General features: G+C 34.2%; 1 protein-coding gene across 1 annotated transcript in view; it reads left to right on the forward strand.

Annotated features, from left to right (window-relative positions):
• The window catches only part of Ino80 (chromatin-remodeling ATPase INO80), a 175,928-nt gene extending 158,222 nt beyond the window's left edge, over positions 1–17,706 (forward strand). Inside the window, exons 25-27 of the mRNA XM_085956528.1 lie at positions 13,422–13,550; positions 14,087–14,373; positions 15,376–17,706. Coding sequence (XP_085812654.1) covers positions 13,422–13,550; positions 14,087–14,358 — 401 coding nt within the window. The 3' untranslated portion in view covers positions 14,359–14,373; positions 15,376–17,706. The remainder of the gene's footprint in view (positions 1–13,421; positions 13,551–14,086; positions 14,374–15,375) is intronic.
• The last annotated feature ends 2,445 nt before the right edge of the window (positions 17,707–20,151 follow it).

Consider the following 20,151-nt stretch of genomic DNA (forward strand, 5'->3'; position numbering starts at 1 on the left):
TAGGCGATTTGACAAAATAGTACACACTTTTTCCTAGTTAGTTGCTAGGACCCCAGACCTTTCTAGCAACCTATAATGGTGTCGAAATAACTTTTCATACAAAACAGAATTAACTGAAAATTAATTCAATTCTACTTAAAGATGGCTAAAAGTATTAAAAATGCACTGGCATCGTGTTCTGATTGATATATTCTAAAAGTTTCAAATGTCTAGCTAGTCGGAAAGTTAGTTAAAAATCGATTGCAAGATTTGTACCGGACAAAGAACCACCGGACAAATAAGAATACGAGCTAAAAAAAACGTTGTAATAAAAAGAAAGCCACCCTGCTTACCCAAATCATAATAGATAAAAAATATTATTCTATCTATACAATATCCAAAATTATATATGTTTTAATGACATAATTGTTGATATTTTATGCATGGACGATTATTTCTTGACTATTATGGTTTGGTTAGGCAGGGTTTAATTGAATTTAAAAAAATAACCAGCATCATCTGCAAATTGAATTACTAGTTCAATGAAAACAAATACATATGACTGACAAAGTTTATTGTGGACTATTTATGTCGGATCTTAACAGCCTACTTTCACCCTTCGCCATTGGTATGTATCTACTCTATATTAAACACTAATGACACTAGTTATCAATAGCTTTTATTTAAACAAACGATATTTGTGATGAAACAAAGTATTCAATATGCAATTACTGTTTTGTAATGCCATAGTAACCATTTTTTGTCTTCGATATAGCAGTGAGTAGGTATAGGCTTACGATTGCTTATTGGTTTTATTGGTGTGTTGATAATGCACGTATGTTTCCATTTGATAGACTTAAGACTTAAAGACTTTTTTAATCTGATAGTTGTATAGCAAAATCTACCAAAATGTGATAACTTTCAAAGAGTATTCTCCGTCTTTATTCAATGGTTAATTAATTTATACATCCTCCCGTCTCCTGGAGTCCGAGCCCCCCTCGTCTGTCGTCTTGCCTCGCCCATTGTTCACAGTCTATTAGCGTCAATTTGGTGTTTTATTCACGTGCTTTTCGAGCAAGCTTTGCTTTATTATCTCACTGTAGACTTTGGTTCGCCATCCTCCTTAAACCGACGGGTATTTACCTGTTGGAGACTATAGTCGGTTCATTGACAGATGCAAGATTGTGTTGCTAACTGCAATATTGTCGTTACGCATTAAAACTAACAATAACAGTGGGATAATAATATGTGAATAAAAACTAAAACTGTTTTGTAACCACACTTTGCCCACTGCAGAAAACTGCAAATTTTTAAATAAAATTTCATTCACACAAAATATATATCGAATTATGTAGTTTGTTTCCGATAGGCGAGGAGGTACCATTCAGGGCTAACTAATGTTTTCAAATTTAGATAATCTTTATTTATAAGATAGCATTATAAAGCCACACACAATTTATTTAACTTAATATACTCGTACTATTTGATCCTTGTTTATCGTAGCAAGGATGCTGGGGCATTATATCATGGCTGAGTGGTGACGAATCCTCGTATCTGTTTAGTTATTGTATTCACATCCTGAAAATTCGTATGTTTCGCAGATATATCGCTTCATTCTATATGTACATTTTTCGTTGTTTACAGTATTTTTAATTTGTATTTGTAATACAATGATCACTCAGTTATAAGTCAAGAGACATATCAGTCGCTTCAGAACAATAAAATACGGTAGGTATATACTATAAATGATAAAAATTACATTTATCCATAGTTGTACATTTAATCATCATTAGGGTTATTTTCCGACATATGTTTAAGTATATATTGTTATATGTAACATTTTTTTGGTACGCATAATATTCTATCTTTGAAATACGTTATTTTTACTGAATACTCGCGATGACAGATTTTTAAATGTATTTTCTGTGTCGATTTATGATCAATTTTGATTATTACTAGTTACTAATGGTAGTAGGTATATACTAATAATATTCCAATTGTATGTTCATTAAAACCATATTTTTTAATTTCTATATTAATTATATTTTTCACTACCAAATAGTACCAAACCATAGCGCATTTTCTCATTTAGGGAGCTGTACCGAGTAGCTACTATTATTTAAATACATAGTATTCAGTGTCTTTACATACCTACTCTTCCTTCGCTTTTATTAATTTTCGAATAATTGATGCTGTACTAGGTACTTAACTGTAGTTGTGTTTATATTATACCGAATTGAATCTTTGAAACCTTTGTCGATATAAAATTATGCAATATTCAATAACGTGAATACCTGTTTGTACTTGTAATTTTGAAAGTAATTATATTACGTTCGCCAAAGACATCATCATAAGATATTGATATCAGGTTGTATAGTTCAATTCATCGCGATGTTCTCAGCGCGGCACGACTATAGCGAATTGAACGCGCGGAGCTTTTGAATGGGTTGTAGCGGAAGCTCTTTGGCCGATGCGATCGCCGCCGCACACATTCCGACTTTGTCTCTCCGTCTGTCCTCACAAAACGTTTGAAACAATGCACACTGTGCGGTGTGTGAATATCGAAACGGTATTCATGAGAGACGTACAGCATATGGGATAGGTGACATTTTTCTTTCTTATGAATTCTTGATTAAACAATTTTTAAAGCTTTATCTAATATTGATCTCAGCTATATGCGTGAGAAAAAATATAATACTTGTTTTGCGATGGATCAAAATCCTATAAATATAAAATTTCGTACAGGTACATCAAGATTTTAAGATTTTTCTCTTTTTCAAACCTTTTATAATAAAGTAGTTTTTTTTACAAAAATAAAAATTAAACCTATAATAATAATTATTAAATTCAACAGATTGCTGTATTATTATAGTCGATAGTAGGTAAGAGTAATCTTGTCGGGGTTGTTGTGACAACCGAAATAGCTATCAACTAGTAAGCCAATCTATAAAATTTTATATAATCAGTTTATAAAATGGAATTGTATTAAGTAAATTCTAAGTCAATTATTTTTATTACCACTAAGTTACATAATATATATTTTTTTGTTATCAAAGAACCATCGCGTCAATATTATAGCTGTTTGATATGGCTCTTGCGTAATCGGACCACTCCAGAAACCATGCAGCATCACATCCTAATGATTTAAAACGGAAACTTTAGGTGCATGTGCGTGCCTAACATCTCCTCATTAACTACTATGGCAGTGCAGTGAAAGCACGAAATACAATTTCTTCCAATACAGAAGAATTTGCCATTACTGCCTAATTTGTATTTATATTGTCTATGGTCGCTATTCGTCCCTCTACAGCTCTTTTGTTACCCGCCCGAACTATCAAAGTTTATTTTCAATGTGGTACAGCCAGATAAGGTGGTGTACAAATGGGACACAACAATTTTGGGAGAACAAACGACTGATGCTCTCGATTTTTAAGATAGTTATCTGGGACACACAAGTCAATACCACTAAGAATGGCAGAGTTCTCATTTACACCACGTATAAGTCGTAAAAATACGTGGCCAAATATTTATATATTCTAGCATTATTATAGTTATATTTATTATCGCTTTTGTAATCAACAAAATTCCGATAAAGTAAGTGATCGATTGGTCTCGTAAAATAAAATATGTAAGGGAACCTTTTTTTCAATTTTATTTTGAAAACTCGCCGTGTGAAAGCTGCAAATTACGCCGATTTTTTTTTTTGCAAACAGCTTTGAGTTATTATACTTAATAGTTAGTATTGTATGGGAGTTTTTATTGCTGTGTTAATACTATCTAGATCGTGACGTCTCAATAGTCTGTTGGAATTACTGGTGTTAACAGTACAATTTTTGATATTGCACATTTTCGTAATGGCATACTAAAATTGCACGTAAAATTTCGATTTAGTTGTTCCGGTCTCCGTTTATCTTTTAATGTTATTTATAATAAATAGTCATGCATTAAATGAAATATGTCAAATCATCGTTGATAATGCTTAGGTACAGATGGATTTGGAATCGTAAAATTATATTATGAATACTATTGTTGAGATGAATAACTCTATTAAAAATATGCTTTCGTGCTTTTTGCGTGGGAATACATCTTAATGGCAATATTTTTCAATCAGCTGTCTACCTAGTACCTAGGTCTATTTTTACGTGTTATTAGGTACATACTATGTAGTGAACATACATAAATTTGAAAACACTTTTGAGAAAATATATATTACATATATAATATAATAAAATATATTTTACCAATAGAAAAAATCTTTTTGAAAAAAGTAAGACACCCCGCAGGAATCGAACCTGCATCTCTCGGGTATCGCGCCCACGCACATATACCACAATGCTAAAGAAGTCATACTTAATTGCGACAAATTTTAACTAATAAATGGCTTTTAATATTCGCTGAAGCGCTTTCCAAATTGTAAATTCCAAACTATTATGTAGTGTTAGGCGTAAAACCCACTTAACGCAGCAAGTGTGGCTCTCGCGCAAAATTTCACAAGTGGCGCGTAAATCAACGAAAATACAACGTAATCAAATACGCCAGCGCCCACTGGATTTGACGACGCATTATACGCGCCCGCCGCATGAATCATCGTTTTTTCGCGAATCACCGCTTCTCGGCGATACGAATGAAAGAAAATACAATGGAGTCCATTCATTGAACACAGCGAGCAAAATCACGCTCTGGACGGCGTCGTCGATCGACAGGCGAGAAGCAATTATTTAATAACAGAGATCGCATTGTTTAATTTTATTGCTTGTCCTATATTTCGCTGGTTGAATAATGTCGTCGTAAATATTAATTACAAGCCCCGAAATAATATAATATTTTTATTGCTTTGTTATGAGAGGCGCTGTAATAATAATTATTTTGTGCTGCTTGAGCCGCTTATTACATAGGTGAAGGGTAATGCGCGGGTGGGAGGGGGCCAACTCAGTAGTGAGCGCGTCGAGCGCTTTCTTGGTGGGCTTTATGCCTTAGGGCTGGCAAAGACGGCGAATCCAATAATCAAGAATATGAGCAATGACGATTACAGTGTAATCCATTGATTAGGAATGTATATTTATAAATGCAGTCATGCCAGCCTGCTAAAAGGACAGGAGTCGAATAACGATAACATCAGACTATCTTATCAGGCTTATCTCTTTTACCCGAAACTCTCGTTGACTGGGGTGTCATGTAACCTTCTCAGAATTTTGGTACTCTAACATTCGATTGAGGTAATTATAATAATTGACGATTCTTAAAGTTAACGAAGTTTTGTCTACAAACAAACTAAAGCTCTTCATCTGATTTTTTTTAAACGTTGCCATTCATACTAAACTATGCCATGAACCAAAGCAGAGCCAGTTTGATTTTTGTTTAAAATTCGCGCTTTAGTGAAAAGGATGAGACGAAAGCGGTCAGGCAACCGCCAATATAACCGCTTTTAGCCACTTTTCTACATGATGACTGATCAGTTGTAAACATCCGATTCAAAATGTAATTTCTCTAGGCTTGTGTTTGAGCAAAGGAGCGTGTTGTAATCTCGAGTTCCTTTTAATTAGTTTAAATCAATTCCACAATCGTGTATAACTATCATAGAAATGTTCTTTCTCGAATTTGGTCTAAATAAGTGTGGTTGGTTGGATCCGACCGAAAATGAAGTACTTACATATTATTAATTTTCTACCACTCCACGTCCCCACGTCCTCGAAACGATATCATGACATGTTTTCTGCGGTTCACCATAAAGTAAGATATAAGTACTTGTGTAGTACCTACCCTCAGTTTGAATTTAGTATGCTAATACTGTATTTTATCATTACCAAGCACATCTAGCTTGTCGTAGCATTGGTAGTGTTGTTTCAAAATATAACGTCGAGACAATATATTTTGTACTTTCGTCAAGCTTTCAGTATGCCAAATTTTCAAGTATATAGCTACGTTTCTCATAATATCTTTTTGATTATTTACCTTTAACGTTTGCAGCCTCTGTCACTTCAGTATTAACTGCCGTCCCTTGCGAGTCCGTTACGCCAAATGAGACATCATGTCGTACGGGTGACACGTGGGCGAATTAGCGGGTCGCGGGACTCCCATTGTCGGGTCGATTGGGTTTCCGACCCAGAGTTCCGTATTGTCGCATCTACTGAGATACGGCGGCTACTTGCGCGTCTCGTGATACGCGTGGGTGCTATTCAGTATCCACTAGCGTTGTCGTTTCTCTGTGTGATGTATCAATCTGCTGCCGTGCAGTCACGACTGTATTCTTAATGGATTCTTAGATGCACAATAATTAATTATCCTCTTGTCTATCATCATTCGTATCAGGCGTTGTCCATCCACCTGAATGTATGCCAAACGCTTGTATTTAGGGATATATTGAAAGACAACGAATGTATTGGTTGTCCGCAAGATCTGTTTGATGTGTAGAAATCTTAGCTCGCCACCCCTTCTGACCCCAAATAATATTTTATTCGTACAGAAACATATATGACGGAAAGATGTCACGCGCAACACAACCGGGCATCTACGTTGACGAGGTGACATGAGTATTTCTCCATGTAGACGTGGGCATGTTCGAGTGAAGGCGTCTTTTCACGCTGTCTTTTCACGGCGTCTTTACTTCGTCGTTGTGTTGTACACACGAGGTTATGAACCATCCTAACAAGGATTATATTCATTCTGCATTACTGATAGGATTTTTTTAATATTACGTAAACCGTAAATAGCTTTATATTACCTACATACTTTTATACATACACACGCCTTATGTTAATAATATTATATAACCATGGGAACAATAATTGGACATCCGACACTAACATACAGTATAATAGGCTGGTGTGATTTTGTATATTTCAACCCATGGCTGTCTATAGTCAGTGAATTTTGTGGTTTGTTATTGCTTATTACTAGCACTACCAAGGGAACATGCCACATTAGTGTGGCGACCTGTATTAGGTACATAGTGGGCTTTGACTTCAACCAGTCTTTCTGTCCTATGTATCACAAACTGTCGCCATGTGTATGGATTTAGAATCGAAAAATCATCTTTGAATCGTGTCCTATTTTACTTTTGGTTCGGCCGTTTTTTATTCGATAATTCAAACGGATTATCGTTTCAATTTTCGTTAACTTAATTCTTTCAATTCTTACCAACAAACGTGTTTGATTTGAGTGTGACTGTCAATACGTAATATTACAAATATACACATATTGCGCTTTGACACAATTTCACATAAAATCAAACCATAGCTATGTTTTTTTTAGTGATTTAAACTTAAATTAATGTAAGTGATATGAGGAATACTAAATCGCATTCTTCGTCTCACATTAAAACGAGTCATTCCCTAATCCCTGACGAACTGAATTATTTCTACGTTGAGATTTTTTTATACCTACACATTTTTAACGCGTATCCAAAGATGATGTTCGCGAAACTAATTTTGCTAACCAACAATTTGTATAGGTATACATTTTTTCCACCAATTATTGTAACATGTGCGTAAAGTATGAAGATAGTGAAATAAACTCAAAAGGTTCATTGAATAATTGACAATATACAGCTACTACCGACGACAGTTGTTTAGGCTTTTACGCACTTATCAAGATTCAAGACCAATAAAATATATCTGGGGAAGTATATTATTCTAGTAGTTGATACCCAACAACATTTTCATATGTTCATGCGTGCACACAAGAGGCGGGTGGGGGGGGGGTTTGGGTTGAGGGTGTTTTGACTTCGGACCCCCCCCCTTCAGAAACGAAAAAAAATTATGGCATTTTTTTAATTTCATCTTCTTCGTCAGGAAAATTAAACACCCATGGCACTCATGTATTGCGGCAACCGTCTGAGGGATCCGATGTTTGCTTTAATATTCTGACGCGGCATATCTAAAAGCCCGGACGACACAAACATACACTAATGTCCTAATAATAATTATGATCGTTAGGCCATTAGCATTTGATAACCACTTGTTGATGCGATAGGTCGCAATAACTCGTAGGTGAGCAACTATAGTTATAGCTGCAGGCCGGTGTTTATCAATCAACTCAAAGTTCGGAGCGTTTGGGTATAGGAATGCACCCATAAAAGTATGAGGCTCCGCTGTTGAACAGGTGAGTCACTAGTATATTAAATTATTGTGGATATTTTTTTTGAAATGGACCCCCCCATACATTTTTTTTCTGTAGGCGTATGCGGCAACGTAGATCGCCAACCACTCTGTAATGATGTCCGAAATTTTGAAGAAATGGACATAGCGAAACAAAAAGTATACCACTGTGTAGGTAGAGTAGTCCTCAGACGGTTTAATTAAACTGGTTATAACTTCGAGGTTGGCGAGGGTTGGAGAAAATATAGAAGAAATTCATTCAGAACTGCCCTCGCTGACAAGTGCAGTTCTATTGCTCTGTATCTTTGGTGCACTAATAATCTGGTTTACCATCATTCTGGCATTTTCAGCTAAAACTATTTTGTATAGAATTCTTGTTGTGATTGATTATAGACTCTACTGCTAATACAATTGTTCAATGCAAAATAAAATAACGGTGAATCGGTTATTGGTAGAATTCACATTTTTACCCAAGTTTTTGATCGAATACAACAACTACTGATGATGGTGAAATCATCACAAACGAAATCGCGGTGTAGGTAGTACGAATAGATATACCTTTTTCAAACTAGTAACTGTATATTCGGTATTTATACAAATTCTTACACGCCCGTGGAACACTTAACTTTTTTAATTATTTTCATAATTGAATTTGTAAGATAAATGAAAATCCACCCCCTATCTTGGAGTTTTTGTTGTTGTTTTTTTTAATTTCGAAAGACTCGCTGACATCTAATTATTTTCGTTTTAGCTTAATGGTTTTCGTTATACTTTGATGCGAAAAACGTTCGACGGAGGGGGAAAAGTTCGCTTTTTACCAAGTTGCTCCCGAGAAAGCTGCAAACGAAAGAAATAATAGTCTTCGGTTTTTAATCGATTTTAAATAATTTACACGTGTATTTCCTGGCTTTTAATATTCGACTCATGGCGTAGCTAATCGCTATAATGTGTATTTTATTTACAGAAATTAGGTTTAATTAAAAATACGTAATATAGTTTTAATTAAACCTATTTTACTGTATTACTTAAAACGAGCAGAGGTCGAAAATTCTGCGCTGCTTGTAGAATGTAGATGTTACTTACACATATTATAATAGTATCGTATATTACTTATTTTTTTTTTATTTATTTGTTATGTATTATTATATTAGTTAATTGGTAGCGGTTGAAAACAATATATTCAATATACATAATTTTTCACACTTCTGATATTATAACCAATAGAAAAAATCTTTTTGAAAAAAGTAAGACACCCCACCCCGCAGGAATCGAACTTGGATCTCTCAGGTATCGCGCCCACGCACATAGACCACTATGCTAAAGGAATCATACTTAATTGCGAAAATTTTAACTAATGGCTCTTGTAATACTCTGAAGCTATTTCTAAATTGAGGTAATATTGGCTATCGGCTTATGTATTTTAAATCAAAGTAGGTATTACTTTAATTACTAACCGACGTCACGGATTACTCCAATATATTTTAGTGTTGTAGCTTAGTGAACTTGCTAATAATTTTTAATTAACTACTTTTTTATTCAACGAGTAATGCACAAGATTTTATAATTTAACATTCTAATCATTGAACATACATAATTTTTGAAAACACTTCTGAGAAAATATATTATAAACGAATAGAAAAAATCTTTTTGAAAAAAGTAAGATCGTAGTAATCGAACCTGCATCTCTCGGGTTTCGCGCCCACGCACATACTTATACCACTATGCTAAAGGTACCATACTTAATTACAACAAATTTTAACTTTCAAAAATTATTTGTATTCAATAATTAGAATGTTACATTCTTAAATCTTGTGAATTATTCGTTGAATAAAAAAAGTAATTAATTAAAAATATATTCATTTTTGCGTCTATGTCATACAGGTATTCATAAATAATTGTACCTACTCATGATCAGCCATGAAAAAGTTGTACGTAATGATGTGTAGGTAGGTACTTGTCTTTATATCAACCATCCGCCACCTCCTTCTCTATGCCAGTGTTAGAAGTTTCCCAGTATACAACCTCTCAATACCTTCATTTATCAGCACTAGACTACGTGACTCTTATTTTAATTCAATATATTATTTGTTCCTCTTAGAAATCAAATTGAAACAGTCGGCCGGTCCAACTGAACTTCATTGTGACTTAAGAAATTCTTACCGAAATATAGGGGCAATCTCAGTTAATTTAATCAGTACCTACTCTGCACTTCGCCATACAAACAAGTACTTATGCAAATATAAGATACTACAGATGGTGAATGAGCTTGGAGGCAAAATCACCATGTCATTTAATGAAATGATTAGCCGTGATCGCAATGGCCCAAATAATGTAAGTATATCATATTAGTCCATGACGGCTCCTTGATGAAGCATATGGACACCGCGCTGTACGTCAAAAGAATCCTTGTCGCTCGTCTCTCTTATTGTGTATTCCCAGGTCTCTCGTAATATGTATATCTGGTAACTGGTAACTTCTGTAACTGGACAAAACAGAACAGCCAGGGGAAAAATAAAACATTCATTATTGTGGAATCTATTTATGAATTAAATACTTTTAAAACTTAAGTTTATAAACGAAATATATATAAATTTTTAAGACATTTATAGATTTTCAATAAGTGTCTACTTATATAAAAAAATGCATTATTTTCAAAATAACGGTTTTGTAAAAAAATGTAGAAGTAACATATACCTAATAAACAGTTGATGATTTAAAAATTGAAAAATATTAAAATATTAAATATTTATATATATAGTATTTCGTTTATAAACTTAAGTTTATAAATATTTAATAAAATTAATAAATAGTTTCCACAAAAATGAATATTTTATTTTTCTCCTGGCTGTTCTGTTTTGTCTCTGTTCTGTTTTGTCATGTTCTGTTTAGTTCTGTTTGGTCATGGAACCGTATATCTACTGTCTTACATTTATTTATATCTAGTGTTTTTTTTAGTCCAGTGTAAGAAAGTAGTCTAATCTTATACGAAACTTTCTACAGAAGGGTTGAATGACAAATGTCACGAGGGTGTATTTCTGTCCTAAAAAAAATCTTCTCAAGCGTTTTCATGGGTGTACGAGTTTTCTGTTTTGACAGACTTAATATTATTTGATGGTGTAAAATCTTTTTTTAAATAAATAATTTTTGTTTTTGGTTATTTTCAAAATTCATCTGAACTCATCGAATCAACGCGTGAAGATTGATGCTCGTAAAATCGAAAATTCGCACCCCTGTTTCTATGGCAATAAAAATGTGCATTTGCGAGCACGGCCGGCATTACTAATTCACTATTTTCACGGTTTAAAACTTAATAAAATAATAGCGCTGTTTTCAATGGAATGAGTTCTTTTGTTGCATTTTATAATGTTCGATTAAAATCTCTCCATCACGTTAATTATATTTTCGAACACTATAGTTTTAATTTTAGGTACTTTCTACTTATAATCGTGTGGTCACACTATAATGTAGTATTGTAGTACCTATGTACGAGGGTGGGTCAATAATTCCTTAGAAAAAAGCATTAAAACAGTTTTTTTTTTTGTATTTTTTTTTTATTTCTCAACATAATCTCCTTGGAGCTCAATACACTTGGTTAGACGTTTCTCAATTTTTTTTAAACCGTCAGAAAAATAAGTTTTCGGAAGGTCCTCAAAATAAGCATTTGTCCGATCGATGACTTCTTCATTTGAAAAAAAACGTTGTCCACTTAGCCATTTTTTTAAGTTTGGGAAAAGGAAAAAGTCACTGGGGGTTAAATCTGGCGAATACGGTGGGTGGTCGACCAATTCGAACTTCAATTCTTCAATTTTAGCCATTGATCGTAAACATGTGTGAACACGGGCATTGTCCTGATGAAAGAGGATTTTTTTCCTGTTTAAATGAGGCCGTTTTTCTTCAATTTCGTTTCTTAGCTGGTCCAATAAAAATGCATAATAATCCCCTGTTATTGTTTTTCCTTTTTCCAAATAGTCAACGAAAATAATTCCACGTGCATCCCAAAATACAGTAGCCATAACCTTACCAGCTGATTTTACGGGTTTCGCCTTCTTTGGACATGGTTCGCCTTTCGCAATCCACTGCTTTGACTGTTCTTTCGTCTCGGGAGTATAGTGGTGTATCCATGTTTCATCTACAGTCACAAAGCGACGAAAAAATTCATCCGGATTGCGTTGCATGAGCGACAACAGGGCTTTAGAGGCCACCACCCTACTGCGTTTATTGTCGACTGTGAGCAAACGCGGCACCCATCTTGCAGAAACTTTTTTCATGCCCAATTTGTCATGTAAAATAGAAATGACGCTACCTTTTGAGATCCCTGTAACCTCAATTATCTCACTCAACTTTAATCTTCGGTCACTTAACACCATATCGTGGATTTTATTGATCATTTCTGGTGTAGTCACCTCTACAGGACGTCCTGAGCGTGGTTCATCCTTTGTTGATGTACGACCACGTTTAAATTCATTTAACCAGTTATAAATAGTTGCAAATGAAGGAGCAGATATGCCGTGAACTAAATCCAACTCATTTTTTATTTCCTTTGCTGTTAACCCTTTTATATTAAAATGTTTAATAACAGCTCTAAACTCAATTTTCTCCATTTTTGTAAACAAGCAAATTTTTTTTTAAATGTACGAAAATAAAAAACAACAACCCGACCAATCTGATTGAAACTTCGCAGCATACTGAATCGGTAGTGCCGCTGCATGAAAACAAACCGCTTACAGTACTAGTCGCGCCACCTGTCGGCTTTTCTAAGGACTTATTGACCCACCCTCGTATTTATTTAATAAAGTTGCTTGTATTGCGAATATTGTGAATATTGTGAAGAGACGATTTTAGTTAGTAAAAACGTCCCGAAAATCGTAATTTCTTGAGACTTCATGGAATATCATTGACTAAACCCTGTATCTATCAGAATAATCAGTAGGTATGTTCAATTTCAATGTGTTATATGTAAGGGGTCATACATAATTATACATAAATGACGTCAAACGATTTTCCGTAGTTTTTCCTTTCTCCCCCCGCTCCCATCGTCATACTTCGTCCCAAAATCCTTTACCCCCTTCTCTAAAATATGTCACATATGTCGCGAACACTCCCCAAATTTGTTAACAAAAAGAACAATATGTTATTCGTAGTAAAATGAGTTTTCTACAATATCATCACATTATATCAGACTCGTCCTCTCTTAGGATATGACGTCATACATGGGCGACCCCTATATCGAAGAATATACACAAAATACAGTGAGCAAACGATGGTGTAACGGAAAACAATGAGAAATCTATCGATCGATCCTATTTTACGAGATTATAACATGGTGTTTCTTTTTATGATTTGCAGTTTCCTTCCCGTCGCCGTATGGCTCTTCGGGTATGATCAGGCCACGGAGAGTGGGAGGAAGAGGAGCCCGTCGTGGAAGACCAAGGGGGTCGAGACGAGCTGGACTTGGAAGACAGCTTCCAGCTACAGGTATGCTAAATAATACATTTTTGCTTAGAATGCTTAGATTATAACTTATAAGTCGTTCTGTGGATGATGTGTCGCTAATTTAGAAAATAGCTACATATCTGTCAATGGGTTTGCCTCTTAATTATTTCATGCCAATTTCTAGTCGATATTTCATAAGTGCCCACTCTGGTTTTAGCATAATCGCTGAACGGCAATTACGTGGTAAAAGTAGGTGAAGAAACCCATTCCGATTAATCAAACGTAAATTTTAAATCCATCCATCCAATCTCTTCATTGTGATGCTATCTCACCGCCGGTAATCTAGTTAACATGAATAATAGAAGGCATCTGGAGTGAGGAAGTCTCATCTGGTGATAAGAGCAACAGTAGAAATCCAAGGTACACATTATTGAGACTTGTTTCCTGTATGCCTCCCTTCCGTCTACCAAGCAGACGTAAACACGCTGGCATTGTTCCTGTTTTATTGATAACTATTTCTGACAATACGGTTTTTTTATTTCTCATTTGCATAATTTATATATTTTTGTCTTTCTTAGTTCAACAACAAACGCCCCCACCACGAGCACCATCGGCCGGAGGCTCTTCAACTCCCGCCGCGTCGTCATCGGCATCGTCCTCTTCTACGATGGCTGTCTCATCCACACCGCCAGCAAGTCAAGGGTCATCCGCGTCAGTGCGTCGGGGGCCTGGTCGACCGAGACTGCGTGCTGGGTCTGGAGCGCAATCTTCAGGAAGGGGGCAGCAGAGGGCCCGAAGACACAGAGGTCCATTACTAGTGCCATTGGGGGCCCAGCACTCAGACCTCTAGCGCCACGCCACCGAGGTGAGATGATGTCTTTTACTATGGTAATTATGCGATTAGTGTACGTCCTGAGTGGCAGCGTTCGGCGCAGCGTTGAGCGTTTTGTGCAACTCAAACGTATAACCGTGTGTGAAAATGTTCGTAGACAATGTCTTTTTTTGGTTATACATTTATACGGTTATACGTTTGAGTTGCGCACAACGCTCAACGCTGCGCCGAACGCTGGCACTGAGGCCTCACACTTAGGATAGTCAATTATTGTCATATTTTCTCCGAATGCCTTCATTTTGCAGTTTTCATTTGATTTTGGTCGTAGATTTGGTTTTCCTTGAATATTATCTCTCTTAAGCAGTTCTTATGGGTTGGGTTAGCTAATATAATTCATATCAGATCATTTGATAATTTACACATACCTACATTATTCTTTCGTGTTCCATCTTAACAGTATGAAGGAAAAGAAACAATTTTATTATCATTTTTGCAGAAATGTGTAAGTTTTTATTTTTTCTATTGCCACGAATAAAACATAAAGAATAGAAAAAGTTACCAAAGCTAGTCATTTGTAATAGGTACAACCATAGTATTAATCTATCAATACAAAATATAACAAACGTTATCAGACGATAATTACATTGTATTAGATATAATGATTAGTCGATAGCAAACCTTTCAATCAAGCAGTTCACAAATAGTCCCTTGATTGAATAATCGTTCTTTGCATACTGTGTGTGTCCGTAATATACAGAAAACTACTATCATATAATATTAAAATATATATGAAACAATAAACAGTTCTGTGGTTATTAATCAAATTTGTGTCCATAAAAAAATAATCTTATTATTTGGACGACATACCAAATAACTACAAACGGTGATCCCGACGAAAAGTGATAAGCAACTACATAATTAACCACTATTATTTAGCATATTTAGCCCCATCGAATTTTCTAATAAAAACATCGTTTGAATTGAAGATTACAGAATTTATATCTAACGTTTTATGTTTATATTTTACCATTCCAGTTCTCTGAAGAGTACGTAGCACACGTGAATTCTGCTTCATCACAATTCTACGATATGAATTTTTCCATGGAGTAGATCCTAATACCCTCGTGGATCACAGCCGTTGCGGTTTGTTCAACACCAACAAATGACCTATGTACCTGCGTGCTTTGAATGGATATATTTCTATATACCTAAATAAAATTTTCCTCTTTAGTGAAAGCACATAATGACTTAATTTTCGAACTGTGTAGCGATTTTAATTTATCTTGTCTTTTATTGTAAATAAATGCCGAAGTTTGTTTCAAACTGTTAATTTTCAGTCGTGATATTTTTTAGAATTTCCCAAGTTATTTCTCCGTTTAATGGTCTATTTTCTTTTAAATTGTTTCGTCATCGATAAGAACTTATTTTTAAATAGGCAATGTTTAACTAACTGTTGATGGTCACTTTTTGTGACTACCACAATCACATGCATAATATTTTTTATGAAGTACGAGTATCACAATCCTGCTGTTGTGCAATGGTATCTGTACTCCAATAATAGTTCTAGTCTTTTTGTTCTTCATATGAACTCAAATTCATATGATGAATTTTAACAATTACTTAAAGCAGTGATTCCCAACCTTTTTGGTTGAACGTCCTGTCGATTGGTAAGGCCGATAAAGACACATCAAAATAAATAGTATTGCAATAAATAATAAGTGTGCTGTAACTGTTACGTTATCGTGTAAATGTTTTTTCTTTGACAGAAAATTATAAGTGCCCAGTAGGCGACACTACCTACTTTAAATGTTTAAAATAACTTTTTGTACTGTGTTACCAATTTGGTTTTAACTAGTAGCTGTTGCGAAATCTCACGGAATCCGTTTGGGAATCACTGATTTAAAACAGAAATAGTCTTTGTCAAAAGATGTTTGTTTTCCCGGTTTTTAATGTATATTATTGTATTTTTTCAATTTATTGACGAATCATCGTTTTTGCTAAATTAATTTGTCGAATGCAACCCAATTTGACATCATCTTTATTTACTTTGGTGACATCATTTAGTGTGTATATACAATATAGTATGTAGTATCTACATTGTGTAATTACTTTGAATCCTTTTAATTAATTAAATTAAATTTAGAAAAACATCCTTAATACTAGGTATTTAGATATTTTTAGTCTAGACATTTTACCTTTTAAGTAGAAGAAATCAAATTCTTTCTTTTAACTTATTGCGTTGATATATTATATTAGTGTGAAAGTAACGAGAAAGCTGTTCAAAATCAACCAACGAAAACAAAACTCAAGTATTTTAATAATAATATTAAATGAAAATCAATAGTGTATTATTTTCTCTTGTAAATACTTTTTTTTTTATTTAACATTAGGTTTTCCTACGTTCATTTTAATGTTACGGTATTAATTTTAAATGTAATATAAATTTAGTAGCTGCCGATTTTTTTTAATATTATTAATCCTTAGCCCCCAAAACACAGCCGATTTATAATAAGTGACAGTGATCTACACTTTCGTAGAATAAAACTTGAAAGTTAAATGAATCTATTCCAACGTACTAAAAATCGGTCGTGTGCCGCGGGGCTTAAGCCTAGTACAGACATGCATACATCTGCCCGCAAACAAATAAACAATGTATAAAAACGGTTTATAAACATTTGTATGAAAACATTTTATACACATGCTCATAGATGGAATACATGACTAAATCCATTGGAAAAACAGGTACCTAAGCGTTGTAACAAAAAGTTCCTATTGACATGTAGTAGGTATAATGGAGTGTTGCTTTGATTTGATTGCAGTGTTTACCTGTGTGAACATGCATTCAGTTTCAAGCAAATGTGTATGCACTTGCTAGTGGCAAAAGTTTCTAAATAAAAGTGAACTGTATTTGTGGGAAGGTGTATGTGGCTCTGTGAGTCTTTAGTTAGATGGCTGTTAGCGATTCATGGAACCCTATTTCGGTTGTGAAAATTGTTTAAGAAATAATGATAGAATTATTATATTGTAATATTTCCATCTAACTCTGACATTTGACAGGGCTTACAATAAAATAGAACTTCAGTTTAATTAAAATAATAAATTTGTTCAAACTTAACACCATTATTAATTGCAATATATTTCGTAAATAAACTGAAATTAAGTCATAATTAACACCATTTTATTATGGATAAATAAATTATTTCGAATGATTTGTACACGATATCACAACATAAAAAAACATATGGACTGTATAACAAGGAATCTTAAAATTTTGTAATACCTATGCATTCAACTCGGATAATTATGTAGGTACTGTTAAAACTGTGTCATTTTGTCGGACTGACATCGACAAACTCTTTCCAGAGCAATAAAAACACAAATGAAAAATCTATCTTTTTATTTATTATCTATGATATTCCTAACTTCCACACTAATTCTTGTTCTCTTATTCCACCATCGTCGATCCTTTAAATGTGGAAACCACGTGACGCCTCTAAGAATCCCTGCTATTCCCAAATTACGTCAGTGTTTCTTTACTCCTACAAATATGGGTCTAGGACGATTTTGACTACTCTATCTTGATTTCGCCGTCTGGGCGCTTGGCCATCTGTACGATTGCCATCTTGACACCGGTAAAGATTAATGTAATGCGTAAGTACGTTACCCAGTAGCTAATAAATATAAGTCTAATGTAGAGTGCCTACTATCTTGAAAATATTGAGTAGTTGTCGTTTTTTTATAAATATAGCGCTTGTGGATTTAATTGTATTACTTATAATATGAAATATTATTGAAAATTATTACTCTCTAGACTGCAGCGATTTCCAAACTGGGGAGCGCCAACTAGTTTAAAGGGGGACGCGAAAAGTTTTAACATTTAATCTCTTATTGCTTCGGGTAAAAATATATTTCTCAATTTTTATACATTTGAAATTTTGCCAAGATTATTTTTTTTGCGTAGTAACATAAAGTTTGGAAACCACTGCTCTAGAGTCTAGACAATACAATAATAACCGTTAAATGTAGTTTTACCAAAGATTTTAAAGGATATACCTTATATAGAGATGGGACCTAAAAATATAAAACTTAGCAAAAAAATATTCATAAAAAACCCTTCAGGTTCTTTTGATACTTCTTTTTTTCACACAGAAATGGTACTTGGGTCAAACTGGAATCTGTTTCAGTAATTTTTATGGTAAAACCACATAAGGCTCCATCGATTTTTTTTCTTTGGGACCTAACATTTTAGATTGTTATGTAAGTGCATACTGTAGATAGGTACCCAATACCAATCGCAAGTGAATTAATTGTACCTTATCAGTTAATCTTCGATTCTTGCCGGCAGGAAGCAGTCTAAATTATTTTGTTCATGTCACACTATCGACTCTAGCCAGAATGAAGTGAATAAGAAGCAGATTATCTAAAGCTCACTAGGGATTCCAATCCCGGGATCCCGGACTATTTTCGATACCTATGAATCCCGGGATTGGTAAACATAATCCCGAAACTTTCGGGACTGATTTTTTTTATGGAAAATAAAATAAAAACGAAAATATAACAGAAAAAATACTTTTAATGACATATAACTACATTAGAAATAAACTGAGTTTGAATAAAGTTTGATTTATTACCCGTGTGTTGCCATTTCATTTTATTTTTTCACATAAATTAATAAAAATGGGAAAGATTCATAAATAAATAAAACTGTTTTATTCTCACATTATTATTTATATTACAATATTATTTACTCCGTTAAAACTATGTATTTCCAAGATTGACCGTGCACAATATTAATTATACTAGATGTATTTTTGACCGATTTTATCAATGTTTTTTGGATAGGTATATAAAAATTTAATATTAACTATCGAAAAAATGCCAATCCCGGAATCGTCAAATTGTATTCCCGAAATCCCGGGATCAAAAATTTGGCTCGAGATTGGATTCCCTAAAGCTCACCAAAGCGTCGCTATTGTGGTGTACCTACTCCAAAGTAGCTACTGTTGTATTGTATTCTAACTTATTAGTTCTTACTTATAAAGTTATTATGTTATATAACCTGGTGGACTAAAATATGTGAACTTTATTATTTATTCATTTTTAATAAGTATAAGCAAAATAACAAGGTTATTGGGAGTTCTAACAGCTCTGGTTGATACTGCTTCCCTGTGACCCGAAACACAACAATCGATCTTTCGCATTGTTCGGTCAGTCGCTGATGTAAATTAGTCACTCGGTATGCAAAGAGGTGGCGAGCAGCTGGCACTTGCAGATATTTCTGTCACCGCCAACTTGACAAGAAAAACAAAAACAGAGTCAATAGTGTTGTGTTGGTACTTATGACTCTGCGAAATCAACAAACGATTACGCGAGCCGGCTTTGTGCCGAGTTCCGCGTAAGATACCTACCCACCAGAATGAGATGATGTGAAAGTTGAGTGAGAACGCTTAAAGTCCTAGTTTAAAAATGAGAAAGCATCACAATCACACCAGTTTTGCGTTTAGGGATTGCTTCCTCATAAACATGTTCGACCTATCCAGTTTTATAAAGCCATAGACTTTTATACAGTATAACCCCTATTTTACGTTTTTTAAGGGACTGAAAAAAAAACCTAATTGGAGGGAAAATGTAAAAAAGGGGTATTGAAAAAAAGAACATTTAAATTTTAAGTTTCTAAAAAAATAACGTTTTATTAAAAAACAACATTCAATTTAAATTTTTTATTAAAAAAATCATGTATAATTAGTTTGTTGCATTTTTGTCATGTAATTCTCACCTTACGCCGTTCGAATGTCACGACTCAATCATTGT

Source organism: Rhyacophila brunnea, unplaced genomic scaffold (assembly GCF_057557595.1).
Source record: "Rhyacophila brunnea isolate RB1 unplaced genomic scaffold, BYU_Rbru_1.0 scaffold_6, whole genome shotgun sequence".
In the NCBI taxonomy this organism is placed as follows: Eukaryota; Metazoa; Arthropoda; class Insecta; order Trichoptera; family Rhyacophilidae; genus Rhyacophila; species Rhyacophila brunnea.